At 38.5% G+C, this 26,089-nt stretch overlaps 1 protein-coding gene across 2 annotated transcripts; it reads left to right on the plus strand.

Annotated features, from left to right (window-relative positions):
• Nucleotides 1–486: 486 nt before the first annotated feature.
• On the plus strand, nucleotides 487–19,910 carry kmt5c (lysine methyltransferase 5C). Of its 2 annotated transcripts, none has more exons than XM_041817384.1 (9): nucleotides 487–837; nucleotides 1,280–1,412; nucleotides 3,138–3,303; nucleotides 3,509–3,618; nucleotides 3,728–3,891; nucleotides 9,393–9,412; nucleotides 9,609–9,745; nucleotides 9,865–10,037; nucleotides 13,084–19,910. In XM_041817384.1, the coding sequence occupies exons 2-9, from the start codon at nucleotides 1,300–1,302 to the stop codon at nucleotides 18,366–18,368; spliced, it is 6,168 nt and encodes a 2,055-aa protein (XP_041673318.1). In that variant the 5' UTR covers nucleotides 487–837; nucleotides 1,280–1,299; the 3' UTR covers nucleotides 18,369–19,910. The 2 variants fall into 2 exon arrangements, with proteins under 2 accessions (XP_041673318.1, XP_041673319.1); XM_041817385.1 differs by having other exon boundaries at nucleotides 9,865–10,025.
• The last annotated feature ends 6,179 nt before the right edge of the window (nucleotides 19,911–26,089 follow it).

Raw genomic sequence — 26,089 nt, forward strand, 5'->3', positions numbered from 1 at the left:
CTTCCTGCCTTAGAATCAATACAAAAGACCTGATTCCTGCAAATATGTTTTGCAGTGTTGTGGTGCTCTGGTGGTAATTTAGCTCATTTAAGGCTAACACTAATACACACTGCCATCTACAGCAGCCAGAACCACATACAGCCTAATAATAATCTTTGTTTCAGTAAGTGGAAAACATTTTTCTCTCTTCTTAACGTACGTGTTCAGCCATTAAACATCTTTATCAGACCACTGCTGTCACTCGACGTTTTTTACTCTCCATGTTGAGGGCTCGGCTCCTCTACTTGCATCTGTTTTCAGGCCACTCGTTGCTGGGCCATTATGGTGGTCGCGTTGATGTTTCTCAGAAAGCTCCCACCCATAAAAAGCCTGAGCAATCACGAAGCTTCAAATAATTAAATGGGCTCGGTTTAGAAAATTGACCTTCACTCCAGCGAATAGTAAAACCCATAGGCGTGGTCAATAGTAGTTCGGTTGCACTGGACGTTGGCCATCAACTTTTGCTACTAGATGAGCGTTCTTGCAAAGCTATTTAGCTAGCGACATTAAATTCATTTTTTAAGTTTATTTCGCACCGAGTACGGCGCATATCTGTCGACTGGAATCCAGTGCGGGAGCTGCAGTCGCCAACCAACCAAAAAAATTCCAGGAGTGCCGAGAAGGAGACTCCATTTTCTCAAGCTGCTGGCTCTACTAGCCAGCTCTACGGCGGAAAGCTAGCTGCAGATATCGCTAGGCTAACTTTCCCTGCTAGGGGAGCGAGAGCCAGAGCAAGCTAGCTGCTTGCGATAAACTGTCTAACTGACGATACTTTTGTTGACTACAAAAGACTCCCAGGTAGGATTTTGTGATCCACTTTCCTAGTTTGCGCTATTGCGAGGTCGTAAATATTCGTATGTCTGATATTTGTTTCTGGATTCCGTCAACTGTCGATTGCAGTCGTCTTACGCTAGCCTTAGCTGCAGCCCGCTAGTGCTACAAGAATGTTAGGTATCTTACCTGATAACATAGCTAAGCTAATATGCTGTAGAAGCTAACGGGACCAAGTCAAATTCCTGACCTACACATAACGTATTCATTATTGGTTATTGAAAAAAGTGGATGCTGAAAGCAGTTGAAGAAATGTTTATATGACGGGGTTGTAATTCTGCTCTAGATAGCGAGTAAATAAACTGATGCTTCGCTGCTGTTATTATGTCGTTAGATCAGCTGGGATGCACAACTGATGATTGTAGTTTGTTATTGTTGTCATAGCGGTACTTTGACCCTGTGATTACAGCATGCTGATGGTGGGAGGCAATGGACGGATGCAGTAGAATGAGTGTGAAGGAGCTGTGTGAGACCGATGACCTGGCCACTGGTTTGGTGCTGGACCCTCTTTTGGGCTTCAGCACCCACAAAATGAACATCAGGTAACCTGTCAGTTCACACAGTGTCACAGCCCTGGGGTGTAATCAACACTAGATCTTTACAGCTCATTATTATGGGTGATGGTACATATTTTTCTGTGTCTATATCTTATTGTAGTCTCGTCTTTTCTGTTCTGCATGTTTAAACGTTAACTGGATCATCAATTAGCATGCTATGACCTCTGAATTTATGTGTCTGATTACAGTAGGCTGTACACAGTACTTGAATTTTAAATTTGAATATGATACCACTGACAAACAATATCCTTTTTGACACCTTTGCAGCTAAAAAATAGGAATTATAGGCCCCCAGCATTGGAATATTTCTTGTTTCCTATTATCAAAGATGTAGGCAAACTCCTGCATGCTGTGGAATTGCACAGCATTTTTTTTATTGTATTTAGCCACCCTCTAAATTGCACAAATATCTTGGGTTTATTGTTTGAAAACACATGATATTGTAATCTACAACTGGTCTACAACAGCTGATATACAAGTTAGCATAATAATTGTCTGCGCCATTTAGGATTAGTACTGGTGTATTCAAAACTAGAGCTAAATGATTTTGGACAGTAACTAATTAAGATTGACTGAATCAATATGAACTGTTGTATTGAAGAGAATTATATTTTTATATAATTCTTGTTTATATATATATATATATATATATATATATATATATATATATATATAGAACAAAACATCTACAAAAATTAGGAAAGCATAAATAAGAAAGACTTTGAAACAAGTGACTTTTAAATTACACATTCTGTGGAGCATAATATCACTACTGCTGCTGCATTTGTGCAAAAACCAACAACATTAAACTGGTATTTTGACACATTTCAACTTAAAGAAATATTGCACCTTCTGGGATTTGAAAATTAGAGTAGGCCATATTGCTGCTTGTTCTGAATTTTGATTAATTTCACAGCCTTATTTAAATCTATTTATGCAAATTCTCCCTAATCATAGGTATAGAGTCAACAAATTATGTATTGTAGTGTTATTTTATTTCATCCTTCTGGCTACATGTCTCTTTCAGATGTCCTAAAAATATATTTGTAAGCAAAGGAACTATGTTCGATCAGAAAAATGAATAACCAGTATGTTTAAAAGTTAATTTAAAAAAATCAAAGTTGTTGCATTGAAAAAAAAAATTAAAAATTAAAACACTTTTGCATATCTTAACTAACTGAATAACAATGGCTATATGCATAAAATGTAGGTGCAGGGTAAATCAAAAACAGCAACCAGAATATTAAGAAATGCTTTATGCTCAACTCAGTGCATTTTAAAGATAAATTAGTAGATAAAAAAAATAAAGCTGCAACATTTTTACCAGAGGTCTTTTTCAGGTACAATATTCAGAGGTGCAGTGAGAAAGTGTGTGGGCATTTCTTTGCTGGTGATTATGCACAAAATAGTACTAATCCTTGTTTTAATTTTTTTGACAGCTTTCTGATTCCCAGTAGCCATTGTTTTTTGCAGGTTTAAGTGTACTCTCATGTGCTCTGAGCCCATAGTATAACTCACAAAAATATAAAGTCTTTACAAATTGCTTAATCATAATATTTTGGCTTTCATCATCTTGCTAAGTGGTTTTAAATGACAGTTCTGAGCCCACAAATACACACGTTCACATTTTAAAGTCACACAACATAACCTTTTCTTGCCCTGTCACTGTGCTCTTCCCCCATCCCATCATGCCTTTTCTCTTTTCTGCAGTCCCCCGCCTGAGATCCGGCGATGGGGTAACCTCAAAGAAACTCTGCTACGTTTTCAGCGTACGCATGACTTCAACGCCACGTTCGAGGCATTGACAGTGGGAGAATTGGCTGGTGACTACTTCAATGCTTTGGGGAGCCATCGACAGGAGCTGCTTAGGCAACATGTAAGATGGTGTTTTAACTTCCACATAAGAATAGATTTCAAGTATCAGACTTGTATGGAAAAATGCTTAGAAATGCGTTATGATCTTTGTTCTCCTAACTTTTCATCTTTTAGTATCCATATTTGGTACGCTTTAAATGGATCTGATTGTTGACTGTTTGACTTGAATATAAGGGCACAGTAAGAACAATATGTGATGTCTGCAGGTGTACCGCTACCTCAGTGCTTTCCTGTTGGATAGCGGTGTCAAGATTGAGTCTTGTGACAGATACTCGTCAGAGACGAACGGAGCAAAGATCACCTCAACAAGGCACTGGTAATAACCCACATTCCTAACATCATTTATCTGGACTAGAGGTGCTGCATTCCCTGGACTGTGTATTGTTTTTTTTGTAAACATGTGGTGTATGACTTGTTGTTCTCAGGTTTATTGGTGAGCGGGTGGAGGTCCTGCTGGGTTGTATAGCTGAGCTGAGCCCCACTGACAGTGCTGTGCTGAGGGCCGGCGTCAATGACTTTAGTGTGATGTATTCCACACGCAAGCGCTGCGCCCAGCTCTGGCTTGGGCCTGCAGCTTTCATTAACCACGGTGGGTTTGTTTGCATTTGTTACTCCTTCTTTCCTAGCTCACACTGATGTACTAATTTAAAGATGTAATGGCTCATAGGATTGCTGGCCTTCACCTTTCATATTTAAAGGAACAGTCTGTAGTCCAAATGTCTGTTGGATATAACCCACATACTACACTTTAAAACAGAATAATAATACTAATATCTATTAACTCACTGACAGATGTTTTACAAGATCAAGCCCCACATTACAACTATAAGGTAGTAATGTGTTTTCAAGGAATGTTTCTTATTCAACATAAATGGGGAAAAAAATCCAATAGTTTCAACTCATCATCTCAGGGGGTAACAAATTGTTCATGTTTTATTGGAAGAAACACTCTTCCCTAATCAGTTCTGCATTCATAATCCATATGTTGAAATCAAGGTGCTTAAACACTCAGTCTTATCCATTTTTTGAGTAGTTATTTTCCATGAGTGTGATGTATCATGTATGCTTTTGAGAAACCTGAAACAGTAATCTTAACCTAAATCAACTTTCTGAACCAATCATTTTCATAAAGCTGTGTAATAAAGCATTCTTAAAAACTGAAATTTACTTAAATTTATAGAAATCTTTGTTTCTCAGGGATCATACATCATGAATTTTGAACCCGATGCAAAACTTGAATCTTGGAAAATATATTTTTCTTCAGTTTCTTGTCAAAAAATACCCAACTGCACTTACTTTAATTTGCATTTACTTGAAAAGTCCAGCGGAATATCTTAGCTTTTTATTTGAGGGGCTTTAAATATGTTTTCTGTACCTCTGAATAAAACACAAGATACTTGTGCCCTATAAAGAGGATCAGCGCTCAGTGAAGAAACCCCTAATCCATTCCTATTTGCCTCCACAAGTAGGCAAATAGTAATTTAATTTAATGTAATCTAAATTAGTTGGTGTATATCGGTCTTTGAAACTTGTAAAAATGTTATTTTGTTTTGATCAGGAAGCACATACACAGTCCAGTATAAACACAAAAAGTAATCCACAACATACACAGTGGATACAATATGATGCAAACCTTACTCACTGGTGCAACAAAAATGTTCTTCCAGCTACATTTGACTAAAACAAACTCTAAACATCTGAACAGAGGATGTCACACTTACTCATTTATCACATTAATGATCTTTTTGATTGTCCACAATAAATCTATCAAATGTAGCCAGAGCAAGCCTGGATGCCATTAAGAAATGCGTTGGACCCATTTTAACCACAGTCCCTTAACCTTCTCTGACTGTAGCTTTATAGAAAATGTTAATCTCTCCTAATGCATAAACAGGTTTTTTTTTTTTTTTTTTTTTACCAGTCTTGAAGTGTTGGAGTTTCTGATTGTAACCACTCCTATGTTCACTAGATATTTGTCTGCTGTAGATTGAATATTTAGTGCCAAAAAATACATTGTCTAAACATCTAGTGGAAGTTTGTTAATACTTATGTCAGTAGGATTTAAGTTTGGGCAGCCCCATAGTAAGTGGGTAAAACATTTTATACTAAGGTTGCCAGTGTTGATGCATTACTCATGACACTAGTAAGGTCAATAATAGGGGTGTAACGATCCATTGATGTATATTGAAACATCGATAGCCTGATTAATTATACAACCAGATTGATAGAAAGTCAAAACATTGATCTGCATTGTTATCTTTAAGCTGTGCTTTATTTTTTAAATTTCTCCCACACACCTGTTGATGGTTCCGCCCACTGCATGTCCTCAGTAAGCTTGTGGTAAATGGCACTTGCTGACAGGAAGCAGCCCAGATGCAGAGAATATCTTTTCTCAGCTTTTTGGACATACTTCAGACAGCGACGACTGCAGAGTGGGCCTCTCGGCCTTTTTTGCCAATTCCATCTGCATGTTTTTTTTAGCCATATACAACAACAACAAAAAAAGACTATTCACTAATTATGCTCGGTGTAGTGTGAGTGCTTTCTGCTACAAGCAGAAAACAGAGGGAAAAGTCAGCTGCTGCATGTCCCATTTAATACACTGATTGTAACTCAGAGTCTCTCGTTTGATTTATAAACATAGATAAAGTTGTCTGACCTCAACGTGATTCAAGCAGGAAAGATGCTCTCCTATCTGCTCTTTCTCTCGTTATGAGGCTGCTCATAACGATTGTTGTAATAATTTTTTTCTCTAACCTCTCCATTGATAAAAAAAAGTTTGCTGTAAATCAATGTATTGCACATTAAAAACCACCTATGCAAAGCATAAGGGGCTATAATAGAACAGAAATAGCCATTCAAGTCTACATGTAGGCTATGTAAGTGTGTTCAAAAAATCTAAAACGGGAAAAAGAGGCCAAATACTTGATTGTGATTATGAAAAGTTGCAGGAAAAAGAACAGATTGCTTTTGAGTTATCAGGGTACATGAGAGGATATGTTATAATATCAATTTGATTTGATGTTATAAAATCAATGTGTTTTAAGATTTCTCATCAAGGTGAAATCATCTCACAAGATCAATATTGCACAGACACCATGAGCAGCAGCTCTTCTGACAGAAAACAACACCAAACTGGAAATTATAAAAGATTACAAAGATGCCCTGGACACTTTAAAATTGTTGGTTTGGCAGCTAATGAAGAAACAGAGCTGATCTGTGACCCATCTGTGACCATTGTGAATAAAGTCACAGCTACACCTTAATCTCTAATTTCACTTTAAGGAATTCACAGACAGCTCAGTGGACAAGACAAAAGTCATTGGTCATTTCTGGGCTGTCAAAATTAATGCTTTAATATTGCGTTAACTCAAATTACTTTTAACGCCGCTATTTTTTTTGTCGCACAATTAACGCATGCGTGTTCTGTGTGACCCTCAACCCATCCCGTAGTTTGCCAAATCAGGAAGCGGTGCCGTCATGATGCAGTACAAGCGAGCAGAAATGGATACAGGAGAGAAACTTTTGAATGGCAGGTTGAGCTTTGAGGTCATGCCAGATAAGACTGAAGTTGTTTTCTCTTACTGTCAACATGAACTGAGTTGCCAGGAGTTCGTAGAGTCTTAAATAGCCCGTACCGCTCACTGGCCGAGCACACCGCCATGCAGAGAGCCACCCCTTAGCCATGCTGTACTACGGAGACGCTCAGACAACTCTGCAAGCAGGGATAGACTTGCTATCTGGCATACCGGGCATTTCCTGGTGGGCCGACTCACTTTAGGGCCAGCATGATTTATTCATTTATTTATATCTGCTATGAACCGCCGCTACAGCTGCGCCGACCCTTTATATTGACAGTTGACTGGTCTGATCACGTATCCTAGAGGTCTGTTTACCCCCTCTCCCATCCCCATTGAGCTCCTGCTTGAAAGTAAAAGTATGCAGAGAAAATGAAAGTTACTAAAACGCCAGACTGGAACTGTAAATAAACGCCAAATTAAAAAAAAAACTCAATCAAGATGCTGCAAAAGTGTCAAAGACTCTGCAGTCCCTATAGGAGATGGTCTGGTGCATGGTGTGTGCCCAATTACATCATGAGGAGGAGCAGGAGTCAGAGCAGGAGAGGCTGGTGTGTGACAGGAGAACAGAGGTGTTAAAGGTGTTACAGGTGAGCCTGAGAGTGAAGAAGTGAATGAGCTCTGTAGAGTATCATAAGCTAAAAAGCATTGTTAGTCTGTGGGTCCCCCTTATTTTTGAAGAAAAAAAGTTTTTAGATTAAATCTGTAGCTATTCTATGATCTGAAGAATGAAAAGATGGTTAAGTCCTCTTACTACACCTTAAAACTTCTCCACTGACACTTCTTTTACTTTGTGTATTCATGAGTTTTGTAAAACAGCTTCAAATGTGTGTAACTGACATTATTCCAGTAAATCTACTAGACTGATGACAGTAATTTTTAACTGTCAGCCCTTATTTTACATCTGGACATTTTATAGTTTGAAAATAAAAAAGATGATAAATAATAGCAGACATTTTTTTAAGTAATTACTTGCTTTTTCTCTTGAGTAGGGCAGATGTGTCCACCTTTCTCACCTCTGACCACATCAGAACAGTGAATTACCATTAGATGTGTCAGTGCCTTACTGCTGAACTCTCAGAGGAGACTTGACTTCTACCAGTGATCTGTAGTGTAATTCTCTAACTGTATTTAGTCTCTCTTTTTTCTATCGTCCTGTTGTGAGTCCTCTTGGTGTAAAGGGATGTTTCTGTGAGCCTTTATTTCCCTCGTGAGGTTGAAATTCTCTGCTTTAGTGTGAAGGAACAGGGATGAGCTTTGAGTGATTTAAACTTGACTGACCATGCTCTTTATGTCCATGTTTGATGATGAGATCTGTTATTCTGTGTTAAGCTGCTGAGAACAATGGAGGAGTTAACTTCTACTAGTCTGAAGTTAGACACTACATTGTGGTATTATTCAGTAATGTTACATTAAGGTCAGTATTTCCATCTGTTGTCCTTTTTGGGCTTGAGTTTGCCATGTTATGCTCTTAGCAGATTTTTGGAGCGTTCAGTATATTTGAGCTTAGTCTAGAGAATTTTCTGGACTTTATCTGTTGTTGTTTTGGGTTGTTGACATGAACAAACATTTGCATAAATGAAGCATTTTTGCCAAATTGTGTTGATAAGGGTATTTAAAACTTGAGAAATAGTCCTGTATGGTACATTTAGAACAGACAAAAAAAGTGCCTTTAATTTGTGATTAATCTCGAGTTAACTATGAAATTTGTGAGATGAATTGCGATTAAAATTTTTAATCTATTGACAGCCCTAGTCATTTCATTTTGTTGGGAGAAATTGGCTGAAATTGGCTTTTAGATGCACAATATGTAAAATTCTGCCACCAGGGGGCTCTCAACGGAAACAATAACACAATATGACAAGTACAGACCAGTGCTGCCCTGCTCCACAATTTCTTAAATAAAAAAAAAAAAGCAATATAAATGGCACCTCATAGGCGTGTTTATCAAGAGTAGTGATGCATGATTCTTGAAGCAAAGAGTGCTGAATGCTTTTGAATATAGTCACAGCTCAATAGTTTTCATAGTAAAATAAATAACTGGTCACCCACCTACTTCAAAGAAAATACCAAGTCAGTATTTGTTCTTTTTTTATAATCAAATGAAGCGTGGTCAAAAAATAAAATGTATATTTGCAGCCCCTTTCCAAGTGTTTAGTATGATTTTTCCTCTAATGTGATAAAAGTATTACTTAAACATGTTGTCAGTCACAGATAAGCAGCTTGCTCCTCACAGGCCTCAGTGTTAAATGACTTGTAATGTGTACAAAAGATCCAGTGATGTTTGAGTTAATTCTCGGGTCCGCTCAGATTCCACTTTCTGACAAGATCTCTTAATAGTGTTTGAGAGTTAATCAGCTTAGCCTTTGAGCCTTTTGCCAAATGAATTCAGTAAGAGCCAGCTGATCAACAAAATGCCAAGTCCTTTGTTCATTGCTGTGATTGAATATTTATTAATAGCTTGTAATCTTTTTTTTCTGTTTTCTTCTCCATTTTTCCTTCTGGGGTGAAGACTGCAAACCAAACTGCAAGGTAATTAGGAATATTTCTTAACCTCTCTTTTTTTAACTGACATAAAAATTTAAGGAGACAGATTTCCTACTTTAACAACTCCATCTTTGCTTTGTCAGCTAAAATGTATCACTGATAAATTACCTCTTTGTTAATGTATTCTATGACCTTTGTCTTATTTTAAGTGTTTGTTTTTTCTCCCTTTTCACCCACCCAGTTCCTCCCTGGTGAGAAGAACATTGCGTGTGTTGAGGTGATTCGACCCATCTCACCTGGGGAGGAGATCACATGTTACTATGGTGCCAGCTTTTTTGGGGAGGGCAATGAAATGTGTGAATGCTGCACCTGTGAGAGGTGTGTCCATTATCATTGTCTTTATAATGAATGATTTTTCCTCCTTTATTGATCATAATTAGGAAAGCACTTTTCTTTTCTAACTAAGATTTTATTTTGTGATTTCAACCACTCTTTAGGAATGGAGAGGGACACTTTAAACACAGAGGGAAGCAGCCTGAATGTGAGGAAACAAAGGACCCTGTAGGCCAGAAGTACCGCCTGAGGGAAAGGTATCTTCGTCATCACAGGGAGAAGGGGCACTTTCCTGCAAGGCCGACAATACCAGGACTACACTCAGGTATCTTTAAAGGTAACTTGCTATAAGAATTCTTCCTAATTTGTTTGTTCTCTAATTTAATCCATTATTAGCTTACTAAAAGTCCCATGAGCATCACAGAAGTGGCTCAAAACCAACTAATGGGCATATTTGCTTTATTATTAAATGATTTAACAGCCCTTTTGTCAACATTAACAGCTTGTTACACTAAATGCTTGACAGTCTGCTCTGTGGCTGTTAAATGAACTATTAAATTGAAGCCTTAGGACTAAGAACGCTGCTCATTTGTTAATTTTTACAAATCTTCATGCAATTAAGGTTGCAAAGCAGCAACACATGACAATGAGGATGACAAAAATGTGATCAAAAACCTTTTGTTAAAGACTGGTTCAGGCTTTTGCTGTATTACCACAGAGTTTGGCTCGGTGAAAGCAGTCATCACTTTTGAACTCCTTGTTTCCACCTACTAACATTACAACGCTTTAATAAACCTGCCTGACTGTTTTTGATGACAGGATTTAAGTTGAGATTCATCGTGCTGACATTTGATCTTGATCTTTTTTAAGCTTTTGAATACAGACATCTCTCCTCCGTGTCAGAACTGAATCATGATCAGGCTAAAACAGTCAGCTCTTAATAACCGATTTGTCTCTCTCTTCAGAAACAGATGGCATTGTTGAATAGCTCTGTAATTACTGTGAATGCAGTCATTATAAAAAAGAGTTTGAAACATGATCTACAGGAGCAGTTGGCAAGTTTTGAAAAGCAGAGTGTCTTTCTCCTTCAGAAGCATTAAGTGTAACATGGAACAGGGGAAATCACTGCAAATAGTTTAATCCAAACAAAGAGAAAATTTAAAGGATTGGATACAATTTGACATATTTTTTACTTTCAAATTTGACATGTGAAGGTTGGTACAAAATCTTAAAATGTTGGGAAAATACTTCAGTTTGAGCCCTAATTTTAAGGTTATATCCTGGAACTCCAACCTAAATCCTTAAATATTTGAGGCCCCTGTAAGGTCATAAAAATCTTTATTTTAGGTTTGTTGTAAGATGGTTCACTGTGTTATGAACCACCAGGCCAAATTTCAGTCTTGAAAAACATTTCTAAGTCTATAAAATTAAGCTTCAAAATGAGGAAAAATGAGGCAGTACAATCTTCTTTAGGATGGTGTGGGTGTGTCGGTTGTATGAGCGTCAGCCATACCCACTCATGAGAAAAACGATCCTCTCAGATTTAAGGAAATGCTTCTGATCAGAGCACAGCTGCCTGGCTCTGTGCCAGAGCACAGAAAGAGAAGTTGGGGATTAAATTTACCATTTTCTGCTATAAATCTCTCCCGTGCTAATACTTTTAATAACCTGTAGGTCACTGTGGCTGATAGATTTGGGAAAATTTTACCTAATGATAAACAAAACACAGCATGTAACTGGCTGGGACTTTAATTTCAACTAAATCAGTTCACTGTAGGGAAAAATTATAAAACGTTACCGACTGCTGTAGTGTCCAAAACAACCAACAAGTACAGGCCAACTTAAGCGGGCGACACACACCACACAAAAATCGTGCTGATTGTTAGGCTGAGTCCTCCTTTCTGACCAAAGCCGGTGGTTCTTAAGATCATCTTGCCAGATTATCCTGATGTGTGTTCAGAGTGAGTTTTCCTCTCTCTAACCTGATTTGAAGCGCTCCGACTTGAAATCGTAAATATTTCAACCAAAAATCCCGTTTGTGTTGTGGGCACTGAGTAGGCACGAGCTTCATGCAGAGCAATAGCCAATCAGGAAGCAGGCTGACTGAAGGAGGATGTGAAGAAAACACACACATGGCAACAATAGTAAATAGAAAGCATATAGTCAGATGAATGTAAGACATGAAGGAGCAGCTTTTTTTAATTTATGGCCACAAAACAGGCGTTTAACAGCGTGTACTGTAAAACATACCACAGACGGACTCACATGGGAGGGAGCTGGACTGAAATAGCAACCGTAACAGACATCAGGCCTGACATCAGGAGTTACGTCATCACTTTTACCGCATCTTCACTCATAGGCAATGCTCCTGCTGGAACACGCACTCATTACACAGGACTATGATTTTCAATAAGTCAGTCCTGTTGCTTTAATTGGATACCCCGGGATACTACATTTACTAGGGATGTAATGGTATCAAAACCTCACAGTACGTAATACCTTGATAATAAGTCTAATCTATGTTGTTTTATGTGGTATCAAAAAAATATAAAAACAAAAACAAAAAAGCAAATTAAGACATAGAAAAACTGTTGTCAGTATTTATTAAACAACAATGATCTTTACAATATATGCAAAAAAGGGCTGTAGGTGTGTTTTAGGCTTAAGAATGTATACTTATAATTTGGCTCCAGCGTGTTTACTAACCTTCTAAACCTTCGTTGTCCACCATTGTATCAACTTCTCATTGAGCTCAGAGCGCACCTACTACAGTGGCCAATAGGAAAGCTCCCTCTGACCTGAGCCTTGATTGGCTGTGAGTACTAGCCTCCTCATTGGCTGGAGCATTGTTCCTTGCTGGTTTTCCACAAGTGAGAGTGCAGTGCGAGGAGGTGTTGCAGAAGTGTGTTATTCTGTTAGATGGCTTCAATAACAAGACCCTGATGGGTTGTGTTGTTTTTGTGGGCATACGACACTAAAAATACATAGCATACCACAGCTTTAAGAGTCTTTTGGCCGGGCCAAATTTTGCTCCTCCTCCTTCATCGCAAGTCTTTCAGGGTGATTATTTGCCAAGTGGCTTTTTATGTTTCTTGTATTTTCATCAAGCATGTCACCAAAATTATCTTCTAACAGCCTGAATACTGTTCCCCCATGTTGAGAGCATCACATGCTTTGTGTGAAAAAGTGCTAAACAGAAAGAATAAGATGAGAAATTTAATGAAACTACATTTATGTAAAAGAGGAAAGAGCAGATGCCGTGTGTTTATTCCAATCACAATTTCTGTACATGATCACTGGAGAATAATCAGTTTTTCATTGTTTAAATTTGCATGGCTTTCTTTCTGGTTTAACTGTGTCTTTGTCTTTGTCTTTTCACATAGCCATCCCCTCCAGGAATTCCTTCACCCAGCAGATGAGGAGAAATGCCCTGAAGAACAGAAAATTTGGTCAAACAAAGAAGTGGAGACGAGAGCAGCACAGACGATCAGGAAAGCATCCGTTGAAATCCACAGTCAAACAGCATCGAGCAGTTCCCCTTTTGTCCCAAGTTACTCTGAAGGACATCAGAATCAGAGTGCGGCGCCACTCAGTGGACTTCTTACTCAATTGTAAGGATCCAAAAAGCAAAGAGAGAGCCTTACTTCTGCAGCTTGAGGAAGTGAAGCCAAGTAACAGTGAGGTAAACCCGAAGCCTTTCGCTCATTTATCCACCATGCCAGTCCATCAGAGGAGCCGACCTGCTGTAAATGGCTCAGGTCTTAATGGAAAGTCTGTCACTGCACTGGATAGGCAGGCTATTCAACAGAGGACCTCTTCAAGAACAAAAAGCATGGTTAAAGTCACGCCAACACATCAAACAGGGTGCAGTAACACAGGCAACACTACGGCTGTTTGTCAGCCTGACGGAATCAACAAAAGCAGCAGTGCAATAAAACAAGAGATGGAAAAAGCAATCACAGAGACTCAAAGCAACAAGAGCAGCAGCACAGAGTCCAACACAGCATCTGAGCAAAAGGAGTGCAAGACCATCAGAGCTTCACCCCAGATGGAAGTTAGTCAAAGGGCCGCAGATAGGTCCAAGAAAGCAGGAGACAATCCGCTAATATCGCTGAAGCAATATGTTACAGTCAACATTACAAGGTTGTCTTTGCCAGAAAGTTTAGTTGCACAAAAATCTTCTGAAGACAGGAAAGAAATTGTAGAGTTAAGGGTAAGGAGCAGCCAGCGCCCTAAACCAGCGCCCCTGTCAATGCAGTCAAAAGCTAGAGGGTCCAGGTTCCAGCAGAAGCTGCAAGGAAATTCTGGGATTTGTTCAAATGAGGGCAACAGAGGAGTGAGGGAAATGTTTTTCAAAGCGGGTGATAAAGTTAATTTAAGGAAGCGACAGGCAGGTGAGTCTGTTGGTAATTTATCCAACAGCCTGAACGAGGATGATAAGGTAATCGAAATAAAAACCGTGTCAGAAGTAAAAGAGGATTTACCAAAGGAGCAGCAGGACGTGGTAAAGAGAAAGATTGAAGGGCAGAAAGTGAAGAAAAATGATGAATGCACAATTGTGGAAGGTTTCCAGCCTCAGGAAGAGGTGAAACAGTCAGAATGCAAATCAGTGCCCAGTGAAAAACCTACAGGACAAAATAACACGCAGCTTGCCAGAATTACAGCTGAGGAAAAACTTGATAATCCATCTAAACAAACGGCCAAGTGCGTGAATGAACTGCCAGTGTGTAAATGTAAAGATGTTGTGATGAAGCAGGCAAAGGTTCTGCTATCTGATATTTTAAGAAAAGATAAATCCCTAATAGATATGAGATTACATGGAGATATTGTAAAAAGGATGCTTTCTACCTCAGCCTCTAAAGAAACACTAAATGCTGAGGAAGGTGAAGAAGAGACTGAAATAAATGGAGGCAGGTACCAGTCTAAAGTGCAGAGGAGGATGAGGAGACGACGATGGATGGGGCCTAGAGCGATGAAAACAAAAGTAGAAAGTAAAGGCACCAAGGGACAGATGAGCAAAGATGATTCAGACTCAGTAAAGACTGAGACAAGGGAGGAAACTTTGCCCCTTCACTCACCACAGAGGCATAAAAACTCACCGACCACCTGCTTAAACACACTACCTCACAAGTCACTTATTTCGACAAAAGCTACAACTAATCTGCGGCCAGACACCAACCCACAGGTACACATACAGTCCAACATACCTCTGAAAAAACGTACATTTCGTAGCTCTGTGGAAATGTACTGTGACCAAGGTTTGAATCCTACCTCTGAGCGAGCATCTAAAGAAACTGCAGAGTTAAATTCCTCTGCAGAGCTGAGTCAGAATGCTAAAAAGTGCTCAGAGGACAGAAGCAAAATAAAAAGAAACATCCAACGTAGAATAAGGAAAACCGAAATCCAGAGGTTAACCTCTAAAAGAATCACAACCTTTAACAGAGTGCTTCGCTCTCGAGTAAATGAAGCTCAGCGAAGCAATTTAATGAGGAGAGTTCGGAGGTGTAAAATAGAGAGGCAAGATGAAGTTGCTGTTGACGAGGCTCAGACATTAGAGATGGATGAGGATGCAGAAGCTGAGGATTTTGCTAAAATCCCAATCCAGTGTGATAGAAATCCAAATGATTCCCAAGAGGAAGACGAGGGAGAACAGTTTCTTCAGCAAAGCGATTCTGAGGAGACAAAGCCGGGCCTCAATTTTAAGCTACGTTTTAGAAGGATGAAAGGAAGAATGTGGGAAATGCAAGGAGCAGGATTTGAAAATATGGCATTAAAGGCAGAAAAGGGGGATGAGCTGGTGGCATGCGATCCATTTAAAGCCATCATGGAATCTGTGTCAATTTTGAACATGGAGATGGAGGCAGCTCAGGCTCATGTGCAGGCAAGCAGGAAGTCAAAGAGCAGATTGCATCGTTTGAAAAAAAGAGGTGAGAGGATAAGTGAAAGGACAGCAATGAATTCCTCCACAGAGGCTCTTGATAAAAGTGTTTGTGGACCTGGTGAAATGCCTCATGATAAAGTAGAAAGTAAAGATTCACTTGAAACGCAACTCCCAGATGGAGTCAAGCTTTTGGAGGAAAAAATTGAGAGTCCTGAAAGTGACAGGAATGTGCTGTCAGCTGTAGGGCAGACTACAAAAATTGAAGATCGGTGCGTGAAGAATTGCTGTGTGTTTGAAACGGGGTCACAACAGAAATTGCTGCCTGAATTGGACTTTAATGGTCTTCCATTACCGGTGCTTAAACTCCGTAGAAAGCAAGAGGACATTTGGGAAGTGGACAGCAAAGAAGAGCAGAAACAAACTGAACTTAAAGAAGAACCTAGTGTAGTAAGAGAAACGACAGGTGTAATTTTAGGTAAACAGAAGAAAGGATGCCCAGATTTTGGCAAGCTCAAAGAGGAATGCCCATCTTTGCAGAGAGGCAACAACTCAGCACTTCTAAAAACAGAACCCCCTCCATTTTCTCTGTCTCTGTCACCGTTGTCGCTGTCTTCCCCCCTTAACGACAATAAAACTGAAGTTAAATCCTCAGCTCCAAACACAGTCATTGACAGGCCAGAGATGAACAGCGGAGGAAGAAAACAGAGGTACAAAATGGAGAGAGCACACAAGTGTGGGCCTGTCGAAACACCCACCCCCTGTCTTAGTCACACACTCCAACAAATTGACAACAGTCTCTCTCGACTCTCTGAGGGCTTGTGTTCATCACAGACTTTGGAAAAGCCAGCAGCCTGTTCCAACACTTCTAATTCAGTCATCCAGCCCCCGTCCCAATCTCCTCCATTCACAACTGCAGATACCATACTTCCCAATGAGCCAAGCTTCACAAACTGCTGTGATGATATCCTGGATTTCCAGTGTCTGAACTTTGAGGGGTATTATCAGCCACAGAATATACTTCCATCCTCCCCATCTGATCTGTGCTCACTGGATCCACCGACAGATCCTTTCAGCAGCCCCCTTTCTCACAGCCCGTCTGATACTTGGACCACTGAAACACCGTACCTTGGTCCTCCCAGTCCAGGTAATAACTTCACCAGTGAGGATCTACAGTTTTTCCCAGGTCTAATTCCTTCCAAGGGTGACTCTGTTCCTCTGGAATGTGAAGCGAAGGATATGTCCAAAGACAGAATCCAGCCCAACCCTAATTTCAATTTTTCAGCTCTTGGCAATCCTGACTTAACTGCTAAGGACAGAATCATAACTAAAAATCCAGGAGTGCGGCCATCCAGAGAAGACCTCAGAAACCAGTCATTTCTTGGAGTCAACAAGCAGCGATTGTTAAGCGCAGCGTCATCATCTGTTACATCCCAAAGTCCTGTTACTATAACCCAGCCTTCCATTAACACCAAGATCAGCACCAGTCAATCTAAAGCCCAGACTAACCTCAGAACCCAGGGTCCTTTCCATCGTATGTCCATTCCTACTAAATCCCAGTCATTTTCCAGTGGTCAGCCAAGCACAGTCAGAGGAGCATCCCAGGGTTGCTCGACCAAATCCGTCCCATCGTCTCAAGTCACTAACAAACTCCTCTCTCCTCAGCTCCTCACTGTGAAGACTCCAAACCCAAACCCTCCTGACAATCCATTTAAATATCACGAAAAAACCTCTTCAGTTATTCACAGGGTGCTTAAGTTTCAAGGAGGGGAACAGACTCAGAATTTGTACAGTGCACCCTGTAAAGACACCATTGGGGCTGCGGGCAGCTCCAATGTCACATCTAGAACACTTGGTGAAAAACCAGGTAATTTTGAGAGGACCAACCAGAGTCAAAAACTAGGTGTTGGTACAGATGGTTACCATAAAGGCAACATTTCTGTTCAAGGGTTTGGAAAAGATACCTCCCAACTTGCATCCTTAAGCAACCCCAATAGGTCTAATCCTCATTTCACCAAACCCAACTCCTCTTTTCCTCAGCCTTTCAGTAAAAGTAAGTTGTCATCTGAGAAGCATGAAAGTGTTGAGACCAACACAATATACAAAAACCTCTCAGCGCTGCCAAGACCTTTCTTCTTTCCCAGCAAAATTCCTGAGAGTTACTCGTCAACACAAGACAAGGGTCTAAAACAGGACAAGTCCACTACGTCAACCTCAGAGAAAAACCAGCCATGTTACACCCAACAGGACCCTTTTGATTTCAGCTTTGGCTCATCTCTTTCGCCCATGTCTCAGCACAGCAGCCCTCAAGTGGTTCAAAGTACACCTCCTGGTACACCAGCACCAGCAAACAAGAGTCAGTCCTCAACTTCCTCAGCCTCCTTCCCTTACGGCTACCAAGGTCCTCCATATGTCCTGAACTTCAGTGGAGATCATTCATTGACCCTGGGACTCAGGGAGGGGGCTGACGGTTACCAAGGCTCAACAAACTACACCTACCATTGCCTGATGGAACCCTCAGGCACCCAAGGGCGACTGGTTCTTGAACCCTGTGGACCCCAGCTGCCAAACCCAGCCTCTTTTTCTTTGGGCGGCTTTTCAGGGCTCAAGGGTCAGGACGAACATTGTAGGAAGGACGTGCAACAACAGTGCCAGCCTGGGGAACACCAAGGAGCATCACACTATGGACCGGTTCCAACGTCTCACTCCATGGGTGCTACAAAACCCAAGAGAGTGAGGTTAGTGGTGACAGACGGCACAGTAGACTTAGATCTCCAGTACTCAGATTAATTTATACCTATGGAGTTGCTGGAGAATTTCTGGATATTGTTTTGCTTAAGGGTGGTAAAACAACATTTTTTGTAATAACAGTAATTCATTGTCTACCAGTTCTTAATGAAAGCCCAGTGACTGGCATTTTTCTAGATCATTACTCTGGTGGACTGTTAATAACTTGTACAGGGTTTTAAGAAAAGCAGGCACACCAGCCTGTTTTAATTACTGTATGATTCAAAAACAGAAGAGGTATCCACTACAATTTGCAGAAAATACCAAATTTTGAGTGCATAAAGAAAACAAAGCATTAATATATTTGAGACAAGGACTTTGAACTTAAAGGCCTGGCAAACATTAAAATCCTGATTACTGTACTGTAACATAGCTGTATGAGTTTTTCGATACCATGTATGGCAGTAGAGACAGGTGCACCGTCATTGGTCACTGGTACTTGTACGAGTCAGTTTTAAAAAAGGCAGCTTTGTGCCTCAGTCTTTCATATGTTCTTGTGACTTTTTGAAGCACCTGTTGAACCAGTTCACCCCTGTTTTTTAAGCTCACAATAAGCTTTTTTTTCTCACTTTTTTGTGTTCAAGTGTGTGCATGCATTTGGCAGGCAGATGTTGAGGGATCAAAGTGAGGTACCTGATTGTGTCTGTTGCTCTGCCAAATTTTTAGAAAGGTCATTAGTAGTGCATCAATGGGTGGTTTGTGCATGAACAGTGTACAGTAAGATGATTCCCAGACCTTAAAATATCTATATGTAAGGACAACTCTCCTGATGAAGACATGTTATATGACCCTGCAGCTTCTGGGGAAACTGCAATTAGTTTTTTTTAACCAGTTGTGCTTAATGAATTAAGGGATAGTACAACATGAAATCTTTGTATGGGACTTCTTCCAATTGTTAGTTAAAAGAAACATATTGTTACATTTAGTAGAGAGACAATCTTCTCACAATGACTCACTTTTATAATTAATTTGGTTTTGTGTTTCAGATACTTTAAAGATTGTATAAAGCAAGAAGAGAAGGATAAGTTCACATACAATAGCTACTGTTTGTTATTTTGTTGTTGCTGATGGAGGTTTATGTTTATAGTTGTTTATATTGTAAGCAGAATTATTCGCTGTCGATTGTGGAAGTCACGCGAGCATTCCCTCATGCCACGATGTACTGTACGTTCAACCCATTTAACATCACAGGGCAGGAGTGATCGGTGTGACTGCACAGCCTTACATTACTATCATTACTATATACTGTCTTGATATGAAAGGCCAATTATTTATTTTAATATCCTCATCCTTGAAATGGTGCTTTAATGTAATTTATATTTCACATTGATTGTTCAACCGATTAAATGTTTTTTATTATTATTTAATGGGACAAAGTATTGAAGTGAGTATTTACATTAAGTATTTAATTTCAAAGCCTTTGACATCTTATCTAGTTTTTTTTTTCAGTTGTTACACATGTAAAACTTTCTCTGTCTCTTTTCTAATTGGCAGTTAGTCTTACTGAAAATCTGCTGTAGAAATGTACAAATGTAGCCTATATCATTAAAGACATTTAATTCTTTTGTATTTTCTGTCTTTGACTCATTTTTATTTATCTGTGGCAAACACCTGTGAAAACACCTTAATGGCAACCGCAGGAAAAAGCATTCCCCAATTAGAAAATACAAGTAGTATCTGTATTAATTGAGTTTTTATTAAGCACTTACTTCACCAGGAGTATTTTCATTGAGATACAAAACTCTGTTTCACAAGGGAGTAGCTCAAGAAGTTCCACGCATATAACTAACAGCACACCTGAACAAATAAAGATGCACAGAACAGCTGCTCTAAGTAGAAAAATTTGTGCATAGGCTGTTCACATGATCATAATTCTGGTTTTAAAATAGTTTAAACCAGTGGTTCTCAACCCTGGGGGTTGTCAGATGCCTTTCATAAACTAATATTTTAAATGATTTCAACTCTATGTTTTACACGTTTAAGGCTCTGCTCAAAAGATGCTCCAGGGAGCCTATGGCTAGAAACCCACTTATGGATGGATTCATTTATGAAAAACTTGCACTTAGACCCGTAACTGTAACTTTACATAACTGATAAATTAATTGATTTAATATCTTGAAATTTCCTTGTATTTGTAACTACAAATCCCTGTTATATTTTTTCATCTGTATTCTCTGCACAGTATTCCACCATGAAGCTCTAAGTTAATATTGATAATGTTGTTAAATAAAATGGATAAATTGCTGCCTCTTGTTATGCCAGAACCCTTTGAAATTAAAAAAAATCTGCATAAAGTAATAAAGTAATGCGTGTGCATTTTAAACTAATATATTTAGAGTCCCTGTCATTAAAAAATTGGCATTTTAGTAGTTATATGACAGGCCACGAAGTTATGAACCACCAGGCCAAATTTCAGTCATGAAAAACATTTCTAAAATGGTAAAATTAAGTGCCAAAATCATGAAAAATAAGGAAGTGTGGCCATGCCAGTTGAATGAGCTGAAGCCACACCCACTCATGAGAAATATGACCCTCTTATATTTTATAAAATGCTTCTGATCGGAGCGCAGCCGCCTGCTTCTGTGGCAGAGCAAAGAGACCGAATTTGAGGATTAGATTTACTGTTTTCTGGCACAAATCTTTCTGTTATGATTCTGTTAATGACTTTTAAGGACTGTAGCGTTAGGGGATGGGGTAAAGCCCCATCAAGATAGGTAATGTCATTAACTTCTATATTTGCCTTGCTCAAGTAAAACCAAGCTAGGAAGAGGTGAACAACTTTCTAAATCAAAAATTCAGACACATGTTGATCTCACTATTTTCACATGTTTACAGCAATCTTATTTTAAAATACCTAGTGTGTTAAGACACCAAGTTTGAATTTCACTTTCCAGGGACTTTAAGCAGATCAGCTTTTCTTATGATTTATTGCTCTGAACGACATATTAATCTTATATTTTCGTTTACCATAGTCCTGGTTAATGTACTATCTGAAAACTCAAACTTGAACAGCTTGATATTTTCCAAATGATGAAAAAAGAGCAAGATTTCTTTGGCATTTGTATAAAAAAAAGACTTACTAATTGATTTATGAGTATGTTTTTGCTACTGCAGAAACATTAAAGGAAAATGTCTGCATTTCATCTGATTTCAAATGGCACCTCCATTTCTATATTTCATTTGACATGCAGATTAAGTTTAAAACATCAGAAATAACCCATGACTTCAGGTCATCTGGTCAGATAGTTGTTTATTATTAGCAAAGATTGAGCACATTATTAAGCCCTACTCATATAGTATACATATTCAAAGCTTAGGGAAAGGCACACATCTTCCTGGCTCAGTGGTCAGCCTTTCTGTCATCTTCTACCTGTACTTTAATCCTATCCGACCTGTGTTTGTGTTCTTCCCCTCTCCTCTTCATCCTCTCTTCTCCTGAAGCTTATGACCCACTTCTGCCTTTCTTTCCCACTCTCACTAGCAGCAAAGCAGTTAATTCTGGTGCCAAGTATAACAGTATTTTCATAATGAGGACGGAAAGAGAAGAAGGGATTATCATGCGTTATAGTAGAGAGGAAGAGGGTGTCTTGGAGATGGTACAATTAAAGGGACAGAAGAAATGGGTAAAAGGCAAAAAAATGTGATAAATATTCATATGAAAAACCAGCCTTTCTGCGCTCAGAGTGCATACGTTATTTTGCTGAGATTTATGCGCATTAATTCTACATAGATTTCAGTTTGTTTCAGCTTTATGAAAAAAAGGCATCTAGAGTTAAATCTCCCTTGACCAGCATGAGGAGAATGCATTTACAGTCCTACTTATGCAAAAGTATGGAAATACACTCAGACACATGAAAAAAAGTTAGAAAAGTATTCGTTCTGCATTAAACTCTCTCATGAGGTTTACAAATGATTATGTATGACCTAATTAAAATGTTTATACTGATGCTTTAATGTGTAAACTGCATTTTACTGTTGAAGAACAAAGTACTACTCTACATGGTTTGGTTCAGGCCACTGATTTCAAAGTGGGGGGTCAGATTCATTCTAAATTATCCAAAATTTGCCTGAAGTAGTGAAATATCTGTTTTGTCATTTGTATTGATTTACTTTACTTTATAAAAAATAATTTTTGATGAAATTTTAAATAATTTGACCTATTTAAAACAATTGTCAGCATACATGACATAATGAGGAGAAATGTCTCTTAATATAAAGGCCAGCCAGTCACTTAAAACTGAGTTTTTATTGCTTTTACAAACTAGACTTTATGCAAATATACCATACCATAAAGTCACCATTTTGTTTTAAGTCACTGTTGTTCTGAGGCCAAGGTTGCAACCTGTCTTTGGTGCTGTCTTGAACTTTTGGAGCCAGAAGTATCTGTAAGAAGTTTGAATATAAGAGGAGAAGGAGTTAGTAATTGTCCAACAATCAGATGTATGCAGTCCTATTCCATTCTCATTAATAACCAAGGCCACCAATAAGGGGGGTTAAAGGGGGAAGTTTTCTGAGGCTCAGCCAAATGGGGGGCCCGTGGAGGTCAGGAAAATCATGGTCCAGTGAAAAGTTTAGCTGTGCTAACTGCACTTTACATTTGACCTAAATAATTATTACTTCTGTCAAAGAAACACAATTATTTTTTATATGTATGCTGTAGTACAATATAAGTTTTCAAAATGTAAACCCCTTTTCTTGAAACAGAATAACATTTTTTAGGGGTAATGTTTGCAATGTGGATGGGCACATTGAACTACCTTATTTAGAAAGTAATGCCAGACTTCATAGCTAAGCCATGATTTACACGAATGTTAAGATACACTGTAAAATACAATTAGTTGAGCTTACTCAAAAAAAAATGTGAACACTCGTTGCCTCAAAAATAACAAGTAAACTGCACTTGACTTTTGTGAGTTAAAAAAATTGTTTATTTTTAGTGTGCACTTGTTCTAAATGAACCATTTAAGTATTCACTTCTACTTTAAAATCAATTGTTTTAAGTGCTCAAAACTGAGATTCAAATGTTAATTTAAGTTGCAGGACTTAGGCTAAATCATCTACTACTACTGAGCCTTTAAACTTATCATTTTTACTTTTTTTTCATTTCAGAATGATTTATTATCAGTGTTATTTATATTTTTTCATATTTTACTAAAGGTGAAAATGAGGTTGACGGATAAGGTTTAAATGTTGAACTTGTTAGGCTCTTAGGTAAGGCCTAAATTCAGAATCCGCAATTGACTTTCACAATCCTTGCCTAAATAGTCAGACCCTCAGGGCTTCTCATTGGAGCAAATCTGGCCCCGGGCTCAATATGAGTTTGACACCCCTGCCTTAAAGTGTCAAATAGTACTCACTGAAAAAGCTTTTTTTTAAGTTATCATTTCGCCTAAGGTGGACTAACTTACACAACCATTTGCAGCAATGGCTGTTAGTGACCCACCGAAACAGTCATTGATATTTCATTAATATCTGTGTGCCATCCAGTGTTCACTGATATTATCAACAGCAGCACTGGGCCCCGTAGGCGTGAGCTTTGTAATTGAGACAGCAACTTCACTCGTGGTGCATTTTATGTCTTTATTTTATTTAACCAGGAAAAAACCTGACTTAGATTAAAAATCTCTTTTTCAAGAGTTTCCTGGCCAAGACAGCAGCAGCGAACAGAGTACATACAGGTTTAGTGCCCAAAGGCATTCTGGGAAAACTTTGCAGATTTGTCATAACTCAAATAATTTGAGTTATAACAAAAATACTTAAATTGGTTCGGCCCTGTTCACTTAAAACTGAAATGAGTTTTATTAGCTCATAAAAATAGAGTTGAAATAGCTGTTTAGGATTTTTAAGTAAACACAACTTAATTTGTTTAAACCAAATAAACTACAGTAAGCCCTTTAGCTGTTATGGCCAAAAAGTACAAGTATTTAGAACAGGTTACAAAAGACTGATTTTATTCAACTCAGTGTTTCTGAGTAAAATTGATGTTGCCGTTTACAGTGTACCAGAGAACAAAGTAGAAGGAATTGAACCAACTGTAAATTTAAAAAAGTTGCCAAATAAAGACCGAAACTGGCAGAAATAAGTGGTGATAAGTGGTACAAGAGTGGCAAAAATGGGTTAAAAGAGGCAAAAATAAGCTTAAAGTTACAATGAATTGACTAGAGTAAGACATAGAAATAGTGAAAAGCTGTTAAAAAAGAGGCAAAAATATATTAAAAGCAGCAAAAATAGTTTAAAAGAGATAAAAAAAGGATGAAGCAACAAATATGTTTCAAGAAAGGAAAAAAGAGGCAATATGGGCTTGAAATTGTTAAAAAGCAGTAAAAAAGTGTTGACAATTGATTTTAAGTTGCAGAGATTGGCTATAACTGGTATCAGTGGATTTAAAATGAAAAGGAGTTGGCTAAACCTGGCAAAATAGGCAATAAAAATGGTGACAGCCGTTCATAGGTGGTGAAATTTGTTGAAAGTGTCAAAAATTGGTTAAAATGAAATGCAAGTGGAAAAAAATGGGGTTTGAGTTGGTTAAAACTGCCGAAGTACTTAAAATGATGAAAAATTAGTCATAAAGTGGAAAAAATGGGTTAAGAGTGGCAAGAATAGCTCAAAAATGGCAAGAAGTTGGGTAAAACTGGCAAAATAAGTGGTATAAATGGTGAAAAGCAGTTAAAAAGTTGCAAAAATTGGTTATAAATGGCAAAAGGTGGCAAACGAGGGGAGCTCAAGTAGTGAAAGGCATTAAAAGTGGCATAAATTAGCTTAAAGTGGGAAAAAATGATTAAATGTGAAAACAGATTTGACAAAATAGGTGGAAATAGTTATATCAAAAAGAGACATGAATAAATTATTTGACTATCAGAACTAGTTATAGCTTGACCCACTTTCCTGCTCCAAAATGAGGTAACTGTTAGCCAGGACACTAGCACCAATGTTTCTTATCCAACACACATGCAGTGATATCATCAATAAGTCACAACTGGGGAGTGCCCATTCTCTGTGTTTTTCAGGGGCCCACTTAATTCTATGGGAAGGCCTGCTTTTTGGTAACTCATTAGCAAGTTAACTTGATAGTTAAGAAGCTAAGCTAACACACCAGGTGGATGCTGGTACATACAGGTGCATCTGAAAAAAATAGAATATAAAGAAAAAGGTTTTTCCCCCCTGTAATTTAATTAAAGATGTGAAAATTCCATATATCCTCCATTCATCTCATACAAAGTGAGTGTTATTTTTTGTTTTAATCATGATGATTTCTACTTACATCTCACAAGAATAAAAAAATCCACAATCTCAAAATATTAGAATACCACGAAACACTTCAAAAGGGATTTACTACACAGAAATGTTGACCTTCTGGAAAATCATGCTCATTAAGGCACTCGGTTATTGGTGGGAGCGACTGTTTACATTTCAGAAAACCTTACTGCAAAATGTAATAATCATCTTAGAGCCCAACAACGACCTGGAGAAATTGTGTGTAATTTTCAGGGGGTACCATCGTCACAGCCTTTTGAGACTGCTGAAAAGAAGCAGCACAGGTTGCAGATAGCTAGTGATATCAATAAATGATAGACAAAAATTAATTTGTACTTACATTTAAAGCATATTAAATAAAGTTGGAAATAAATAAGGCACATTTTGAACCAGCCTAGACTAACCCCCCCCCCCTTACATTATGGTTCAGTCCGCTATCAAAACTTGCGCGAGCCGCACTTAAAAGACGT

Source organism: Cheilinus undulatus, linkage group 21 (genome assembly GCF_018320785.1).
Source record: "Cheilinus undulatus linkage group 21, ASM1832078v1, whole genome shotgun sequence".
Lineage (NCBI taxonomy): Eukaryota > Metazoa > Chordata > Actinopteri > Labriformes > Labridae > Cheilinus > Cheilinus undulatus.

Excerpts from the sequence above, each read along its gene's own strand:
- kmt5c (XM_041817384.1), top strand. The coding sequence starts at position 1,300 with ATGGACGGATGCAGTAGAATGAGTGTGAAGGAGCTGTGTGAGACCGAT. Across the intron at positions 3,304-3,508 it reads AGGAGCTGCTTAGGCAACAT|GTGTACCGCTACCTCAGTGC; the intron begins GTAAGATGGTGT and ends TGATGTCTGCAG. Across the intron at positions 9,746-9,864 it reads GAATGCTGCACCTGTGAGAG|GAATGGAGAGGGACACTTTA; the intron begins GTGTGTCCATTA and ends ACCACTCTTTAG.